The 8,913-nt window shown below is 53.2% G+C and overlaps 1 protein-coding gene across 4 annotated transcripts; it reads right to left on the bottom strand.

Moving 5' to 3' along the window:
- Nucleotides 1–508: 508 nt before the first annotated feature.
- KAT5 (K(lysine) acetyltransferase 5) lies at nucleotides 509–5,965 on the bottom strand. Of its 4 annotated transcripts, XM_005864246.2 has the most exons (11): nucleotides 5,658–5,965; nucleotides 5,492–5,558; nucleotides 5,108–5,176; nucleotides 4,880–5,016; nucleotides 4,440–4,595; nucleotides 4,276–4,350; nucleotides 4,095–4,169; nucleotides 3,523–3,771; nucleotides 3,360–3,449; nucleotides 1,732–1,872; nucleotides 509–1,653 (listed from the first exon to the last, which is right to left on the bottom strand). In XM_005864246.2, exons 1-11 carry the CDS (start codon nucleotides 5,667–5,669, stop codon nucleotides 1,420–1,422), a joined length of 1,305 nt encoding a protein of 434 aa, XP_005864308.1. In that variant the 5' UTR covers nucleotides 5,670–5,965; the 3' UTR covers nucleotides 509–1,419. The 4 variants fall into 4 exon arrangements, with proteins under 4 accessions (XP_005864308.1, XP_005864310.1, XP_005864307.1 ...); XM_005864248.2 differs by lacking the exon at nucleotides 4,440–4,595; XM_005864245.2 differs by having other exon boundaries at nucleotides 5,492–5,684.
- Nucleotides 5,966–8,913: the final 2,948 nt, after the last annotated feature.

The following is an 8,913-nucleotide window of genomic DNA, read 5'->3' as shown; positions in this document are numbered from 1 at the left end:
ACCAGCTAGGAGGGTGGTAGGGTTAGGGCAGGGGTTTAGAGGTGGGGTGTGGGAGGCAGAGAAAATGGCTTCTAGAAAGAGTGCCTCCACTTTTCCTGTGCCATCCCACACTCGCTCTGTACTTGGGGGTGTGAGGAGGGAAGCAGAGCAGACCCCACCTGTGGACCAGGCCTGAGGTGCTCCCCCCAGCTGTGACCTGACCAGGTGGTTGTGAGGCTGCAAGGAGCACCAAAGAGCTTCCCACGTCAGGGAAGACAGTCCTCCCTCTCGGTTCTCTCCCTCCCACTCTCGACTGCTCTGCCCTCCTCTCGCCTGCTGACCACTGGCAGTTCCTGGTGAGAACTCAGACCTGCAAAACACTGCAAGGCCTCACGTTCCTTGGGCAGTGAGTGCAGTCTTCGCCCGTCAGGGCCCTGGGATGTCTCCACCCTTCCTCATCCTCAGTCATAACCGCTTTGTGTTGCACCATAGCCCGTTCTGCTTTCCTCCTCGGTTCATCTTTATCAGCCGGTCTGGCCCTCTTGCCCAACCTCATGACTTCCACCGAGAAAGCCAGTGTTGAGGACAGAGGATCGTGCTTTGGAGAGAGGAAGCACGGAAGAGGATGGAACACACTGGGTTCCTACCTAACCTTGCTGGGTCATGGTGCGTGTAAAGTCCTGACCGGTCAACTGGACACCACTGGCCTCCTCAGCTGTAGGGAACGCCTAGCCCCGCATCAGTGCCCCTCCTAACACCCTCCCACCTTGTCTGCCAAACTGAGCACACGTCCTTGGTAGCCCTGCCTGCACCCCCTCTCCATTGAGGTCTGACCTCCAGGACTTTGTTCAGCATCACCTGCTTTACCAGGCTGAGGGCTTTCTGAAGATGTGAGGCCGTCGCAGCATCGTTCTACCAATAACATTTCTCAAGTGGGCCGTGACCTGGTCAAGTCCAGCCTCTGTCTTTCCCAAACAGCGAAGGCTCCCTCCCCGTCTTCCCGCTCAGCTCGGTTATCTCAGTGAATGGTGAGTTGAACAGAACGGGAGAGGGAGGCTGGGAAGCAGAAGGGAGACTTGGGATTGGAGGGGACACTGGCGAGCTCATGAAGGATGAGGGGCAGAGTCCCTTCTGGGCTTTAAGAGACTGACCTGATAGAAAACGAAGAATATGGGCCATAACCATGCAAGTCAGTGTTTCCATCTCTTTGCTGAATTAACAGCATTTTGAACATCTGTCTACCAAGCTCAGGAAACAACTGGTCCTCATCCAGGAACTTACATGACAATACAGTAGCAGAGGGATGAGCAACAGCGGCTCACTCGGCTTTAGCTCATGGCCCTGGGCAGGATATGAGTCAAATCTGGGGAAAGTTGGGTGATGCTTAGAACCTTGGTCAAGGAACAGTGAGGGGCTGAGAACCTAATACAAGCAGGGCAGTCAACCTGAGAATGAAAGCATCTTGGAAGAGTCCCATCTTGATTTCTGGCCAAGGTGACTGGGCTGAGAATCACAGCGAGGCAGCATATGCGATGGGAGCACTGGCGCCCCAGCCCCTGGCCATGAGCGCAAGTACTCACTGAATTCAATCAGCAGCTTGCCGTAGCCCCGGCGCTGGTAGGGGGGCAGGGTCAGGATGCAGGCCACGTTGTAGTCTTCTGTCGATTCCTTTTCCTGAAAAGTGGCAGGTGAGTGAGGGGAGGGGCTGGCCCAGGGCAGAGCAGGGCTGAGGGAGAGGCAGGATGAGCTCACCTTGGAGAAGTAGCCCACAATGTGGAAGCCCTTGCAGTCGTACTCCGTCATGACGTAGAAGAGGAAAGGGTCTGTGTCGTAGTACAAGGTCTTGTGGTCGAGGAAGCACTTGGCCAGAAGACACAGGTTCTGGGAATAACTCTGCAAAGGAAACGGCCTGTCACTGCTCGGTGCCCTGATCCCAGCATGGCCACGGGACAGGGTCAACCAGGAGCTTCTCTGTAGCCCAGGCTGAGAGGGGACAAGCGTTCCTCCCTGAGACCCAACTGATTCCATCAGGCAGGGCCACTGTGCGGTGTTGAGAAGCCCATGGACCAGCCCATTGGCCCTGGGGGACCTCCACTGCCCTCCCCTATAGTTAACGACAGTCAACAAACTGACATGTACCACGAAGACTGACGAGGCCTATGAGAGCAGCTCTGCCCATGTGACAGTCTTAGGAGTCTGGCTGTCAAATAATACAATTCTTTTGCCTACAGTCACACCTCTTAGGAACTGACCTGATTGTCTACAACTGAGGTAAGGCATTCTGGAACTTACAAAAGTAGCCTTAGGAGCCCCCTGCCCAAAAAACCTATTAATTTTGCTATTTTACCTCTGCACATAATTTATCCTGCATTTCAGACATGACTTTTTAACTACCTGCTGGGCACTGCCGCCTGGATGCCAAGTCCACCCTGAATACAGAACAGTAGTTAAAGCAGCTCCCCCAGCACCCAAGCCAGAGCTCTCCCCTGCCAGTCAAGGTGCCTGCCTCTCCCTCTCCCTCACCACCTTGTAGGCCCCAGGAATGGGGGAGTCTCTCAACGGTCCCTCCAGGTTACTCCTCCCCACAACCACAGGCTAAAGCAGGCTTGAAGCTTCAAACTTACGGTGTCCCCAACTCTCCCCAACTGGCCTCATTCCCACCTCCTGAGCTCTGTCCCTTGTAACAGCTTTCCCTCATCCTCTGCCCTTCAACACCTACTATCACTATACATCCACGCCTGCCCTTCAGAACCCCACTGCTTGCGAGTCCCTTGTCCTTCATGTCAAGGCTCAAAAGTCACCTCTTCTGTGAAGCTTCGGTGACTACCTCCTCTGGGTCCTAATAACCCACCCTTTGCTCCAGGATACTTAACACACTGGGAGATCTAAAGTGGTCATGGGGCCTGGCTGGTTTGGCTCGGTGGATAGAGTGTCGGCCTGGAGACCGAAGGGTTCCAGGTTCGATTCCGGTCAAGGCCACGTACCTCGGTTGCAGGGCTCTGCCCTGACCCAGGCCCCAGTCAGCATGCGTGCAGGAGGCAACCAATCGATGTGTTTCTCTCACATTGACATTTCTCTGTCTTTCCCTTTCTCTAAAAATCAATGGAAAAATTGTTATTTGGATGAGGATTAAAAAAATAAATAAAGTGGCAATTGGTGTGTCTGTTTTCTCCATGGACTGTGAGCTCTCAGCAGAGATTTTTGTCTAATTCCTGGTCATGTTTTTATCTCCCAGCACCTGCCCTTCAGCAGGAACTCAATAAAAATGGGGTGAGCCAACTCGTTGGCCAGACTGGTGTTTTCCTAAGGAAGAAGCTTCTCCTTTGACTTCCCCCAGACTCCAAGTTCCAAGGGCTCCGCACTGTGCCTCAGTCACTGACCTTATTCTTCCGTCCATCAATCTCAAAGAAGGAGATGGTGCCTTTGCGGTAAATCTCGTTGCCTGGAGGATGTCGCAGGTCACACTTGGTCTGAGGAAGAGAGGAGGATCAGGGGAGGCGAAGGATGGGGTGGTAGGAGGGCAGTACCTGGGACCCTTCATACCAAGTGACGCTGCAGACACTTGAGGCTACGGCCATACTTGAGGCAGAACTCGCAGAGATAGAGGACTGGCAGTGTGGTGAGCTCCTGTGGGTACGGGGAAAAGTACCACGGCTTGAGGCGGTGCCGGCCCAGCTCGATGCACTCAATGTTCTTCATCCGGGTGACGATGTCGTCGTGGCTCCGGTCAGACACCAGGCTCCCGGTCATGCGCGGAGCTGATGGTATTCCATCTGAGCTGTCCTGGGAGTCCTGCCCAGGGCCAGTGAAAGGCACTGGGTTACAGGAGACTACAGCTCACACAGCACTGCCCGCCCCCCCAGGTTCTCTTGTTCAAGCCTAACAGCAACCCTGTGGGGGAGGTACTATATAACCCGCACCCTCCAGATAAAGGAACCAAGATTTAGAAAATTTTCATTGAAAACTTTGGAAAGATCGCCAACCAGTTCGGCTTAGCTCCTAATAGCACCACCATGGCTGCCCTCCACTGTTGTTTATTTTTAAACTAGCCACTAAACTCTCCACCTGCCTGTGTCCCTTCCTTTTTACTCAGCTTCCCCCGTCCCGAGAGCTACCTCATCAGTGCCCAAGCAATTTGATTTTCGCTTCCGTCCCGGCTGAGCTGCCACTGCCCTGCGGGCTGATCCATTCTGTAGATGAGATGACAGGAATAGAAGTGGCTGTGAGATGCGTTTGAAAGGGGCTACCAGAAGGTAGAAGAAAGGAAGGAGAGAAAAAGTGGTTTGGAGGACTCACCTGAGGAAAAACTGAGGCTGGGGCTGTCTCGCTGGGCACTGGAGTTGCTGGTGAAACCACCTCCACCTTCCGTTTCTGCAGAGAGAAACCAAGAAAGGTGGGTCAGAAGGTAGAGAAGGTGGGACCTGAGAGGAAAGCAAGGTCCCTGGAATTGCTGAGGGTACCGTTGAGCGGTGGTTGGGCTGCAGACAGGAGCTGGAGGAGAGCGGCTGGTCGGGCTCACCACCGGGAATGGCCTCCCGCTCCTTGGGCAGGTTGAAGCGGAGTGTGATCTGGACCGGGATTGGCAAGGTCTTCCCGCTGGCCTGCGCGGAGGCCGGCTGTAGAGATAGGTCCAGGGTCTTCCTCTGGGGTGGGGATGGTGGTGGGATGGGGCAGGGGAGTGGGGGGCCCCTCAGCATGGAGTCATCAAACCCCACCCTCTCAAGGACACAGGAAGAGCCGCTGGACTCAGGAAGCTACATCTGCGATTTGGTCCCCATCCTCTGCAAGCCGAAACCAGGATGGGAGGGTGCTGCCTCCAGCCCATCCAGGAACCACTGAAGCCAAGAGATGAGAGAAGTAGGAGGCAGGAGAGAAGAGGTGAAGTAGGGGACCTACTCACCACCTCTCTCTCTGGAGAGCCAGGGCGGGACCCAGGAAGTCCGTTCTTGGTGGGGGTCTTGGCCTCTTTCTTAGGGAACTGAATCTTCTTCAGGTCCAGCCGTTCGTGGGTCACCCATTCATCCAGGCGTTTGTTGACTGCAGCAGTGGGGATGGCTCAGGAAGGAATGCCAGAGACCATCCCCCAACTCTACCCAGCGGCCCCTCCTTACCCCAGTCCGGCACTCACAGTCAATGTAATGAACGTAGAAATGCTTCCTGCCACTGATGTCCTTCACGCTCAGGATCTCGGCCAGGGCTGGGGAACAGCATAGGGGCCATGGAAGGGTCAGGCCGGAGGCGCCACCCTTCTACGACCTGAACTACACTCCCAAGCCCGATCTCTAAGCCCCAGCACTAGGCAGCTCTCGCCCAAGCCCCTGGTCACCCAGTGCCACCCCCTGCAAGCCCCGCCCTACCCATCGCGGAGCCGCTACAAGCCACGCCCCTCCTGTGTATCTGCGCCCCGCCCGCCCCAGAATTCCCGAGGTCCCTCCTCCTCCCGAGGGTTCGGTTGACTCCCTCCCGCCCCTCGCCCTCAGGTCGCTTAGCCCCGCCCCCCGACGTCACTCACGCCACTCATCTTCGTTGTCCTGGTTCCGCCGCAGCACCGGCAGGCGGCAGCCTTCGGTTATCTCCCCCTGGGGAGACAGCGCGGCGCCAGGGTCGGCTACTGGGGGTCCTCGGGCTCTACCCACCTCCCCTGGCTCCCTCCGCCCCGCCCCGGGCACCGGACTCACCACCTCCGCCATCTTCCCTCCCTCCACTGCCACTTCCGGCCCCTCTGGGAGACGTCACTTCCGGGACCAAGCGCGTTCTAGGCCCGGGCTTCCTGGTGCCACTCCAGAGTAGGACCTTTGAAAGACCCCACTGCCCAGCTGGGAGCGGGAGGACGGCCCGTTTGCTGGCAGGGAGAATCGGGTGTTTTAAATCTCGGGCCGGGTCCTGGGTGGAATCTCCACAACATGCACAACGATTGGAGGAAAGCTGAGTCCGTCACGTGACGCTCACCGGGTGCGACGCCAGTCACGTGGGCGCCGCGCGGGTCACTTGCTACTAGTGTTTGTGCTTTGGGGGTGGCGGGCCTCCGCGTCTCCTAGTGGCTGTGGGGGGTGTCGATGGCGGGGAGAGGGCAGGTCCGGAAGGTTTGGGAGGCTGTTGAATTGGGTGGGACTGTGAAGGGACTTCATTCCTTACTTATGGGGATTCACAGAGTATTTCTAGGTTGTCTTGGACATTAAGTTTGTAGTTATAAGAACAATACAACATTATTCATTCAGACCATGTGTCAGGTACTGTTCCTGGAGTGTGGACTACATCCTATATAATAAAAGGCTAATATGCAAATGGACCAAACAGTGGATGACCTGTCGCTATGATGCACACTGACCACCAGGGGCAGACACTTGAGCAGGAGCTGCCCCCTGGTGGTCAGCGTGCTCCCACAGGGGGAGTGCTGCTCAGCCAGAAGCTGGGCTCACAGCTGGTGAGAGCAGTGGCGGTGGCAGCGCTAAGGACCCCTTGGGGGATGGCTGCAAGCCAGCTTAGGCCTGCTCCCAGGGTTTAAGCTGGCAGGCGGACATCCCCCGAGGGGTCCTGGACTGCAAGAGGGTGCAGGGCTGGCTGAGGGGACCACCCCCATACCTCCCCTGTTCACCAATGTGCACTGGGCCTCTAGTCACTAAATAAAGAACCTTGCCACCGCCACTGGCCCTTGGCAGAAAAGAGGTTCCCAACCCCTGCTCTAAATCTTTTCTCAAGTGGTGTACTTCCAGCCAGGCCTGCCCTGACCACCCTACTTAAAACTGCAACCTACCTGCCCATCTCCTGTCCCTTGTGCCTTCTTTTAAAAAGTGTGTATGTAACAAACAGTAAATATGTTATAAAGTAAATTATTCAGTATATTAAAGACAGGTAAGTGTTTGGGGAAACCAAAAAGAAGGCACAAGGGAAAGGAGATGGGCAGGTAGGTTGCAGTTTTAAGTAGGGTGGTCAGGGCAGGCCTGGCTGGAAGTACACCACTTGAGAAAAGATTTAGAGCAGGGGTTGGGAACCTCTTTTCTGCCAAGGGCCATTTGGATTTTTATAACATCATTCGAGAGCCATACAAAATTATCAACTTTATTTGGCCAATATTCTGCTTACAGAAACACAGTTCAGACTGAAAGATGCACACAGGTTAAAAGTAAAGGGATGGAGCCCTGGCCAGTTTCCTTAGTGGTTAGAGTATCATCCTACAGATTGAAGGGTTGCAAGCTCAATTCCCAGTCAAGGTCATGTACCTCAGTTGCAGTTTCCCCAGCCCCAGTAGGGGCACATGCCGGAGGTAGCCAATGGATGTATCTCTCTCACATCGATGTTTCTCTCTCTTTCCCCCTCCTCCCTCCCTTCCACTCTCTAGAAACCAATGGGAAAAGTATCCTTGGGTGAGGATTAAAAAAAAAAAAGTAAAGGGATGGAAAAAGATATTTCGTGCAAATGGAATTGAAAAAAAAAGCTGGGATAGCAATACTTATATCAGACAAAATATAGACTTTAAAACAAAGGCTTTAACAGACAAAAAAGAACTTAGGAATTCCACTTCTGAGTACTTATCCAAAGAAACCCAAAACACTAATTGAAAAGACATGCTAGCCCTGGCTGGGTAGCTCTCTCTCTTTTAATTAGAGTGTTGTTGTGATCTGCGAAGGTTGGGGGTTCTTATAACATATTTACTGTTTGTTACATACACACTTTTTCCCTCCCAACCTCCAATGGCCCTGACCAGTTTGGCTCAGTGGATAGAGAGTCGGCCTGCAGACTGAAAGGTCCCAGATTCGATTCCGGTCAAGGGCATGTACCTTAGTTGCGGGTACATCCCCAGTAGGAGGTGTGCAGGAAGCAGCTGATTGATGTTTCTGGCTCTCTGTCTCTCTCCCTTCCTCTCTGTAAAAAATCAATAAAATATATATTTTTTAAAAAGCAACCAATGAATGCATAAATATATGGAATAGCAAATGGATGTTTCTCATCAATAAGTAAATAAGTGAAAGTAAAGACATGCAGCTTTGTGTTCGTTGCAGCATTGTTTACAATGGCCAAGATAGGGAGGTGACCTAAGTGTCCATTGACAGACGAGTGGATAAAAGAAGAGGTGGTGCAAGCCTTGCCGGGTTGCTCAGTTGGTTGAGCATTGTCCTGTACGCCAAAAAGGTTGCGGGTTTGATTCCCAGTCAGGTCACATACCTAGGTCTCGGGTTTGATTCCTGGTCAGGGCACACATGAGAGGCAGCCGATCGATGTTTCTCTCTCTCTCTCTCCCTCTCTCTCTCTCTCTCTCTCTCTCAAAATCAATAAAACATCTTTTAAAAAAATAATAAGAGAGCCCCAGTCAGAGAAAAGTGGCTCACAGAGAAAAAAGCCAGGGCCCACCCTTCTACATTAGCTCCAGGATTTTGGCTTGAAGGGTGTTGTTAAGTGTTTGCTCAGGGAAATAGGCCTCTGTCAGGCTGAGCAACTTACCTCAAAGTGTCGTCTGCCTTCCATTCTACATGTCGCCAGCACAGAGGCCCTCAGCCGTTCCACCACTTTCAGAAGAAGCTAATGTGCTGAAGCAAAGGAGAAATGCTGATTGTTGTATCACAGAGACAATAATGGTGACACCTACAGATGATGCCTGTGCAGGTCGGACACAATGTTCAGCACATGGTGAGTACCCCCAAATCAATAGGTCTTTACCACAAACAAGGTGGTTAAGTGTTTTCAATAAGCCAATTGTGCCTGCTGTTGCAAAAATGACTCAAGAAGAAATAGAAACAGAATAGTCCTATGTGTATCAAAGAAATTTAATTCATAAATTAAAACCTAACCAAAAAATGCCTGGCTGGCATGGCTCAGTGGTTGAGTGTCGACCTATGAACCAGGAGGTCACGGTTCAATTCCTGGTCAGGGCACATGATTGATCCCCAGTAGGAGGCATGCAGGAGGCAGCGGATCCACGATTCTCTCTCATTATGG

Source organism: Myotis brandtii, unplaced genomic scaffold (genome assembly GCF_000412655.1).
Source record: "Myotis brandtii unplaced genomic scaffold, ASM41265v1 scaffold187, whole genome shotgun sequence".
Taxonomy (NCBI): Eukaryota; Metazoa; Chordata; class Mammalia; order Chiroptera; family Vespertilionidae; genus Myotis; species Myotis brandtii.
Note: the sequence above shows the minus strand (reverse complement) of the source record. Positions and strands in the feature narration are given on the sequence as shown.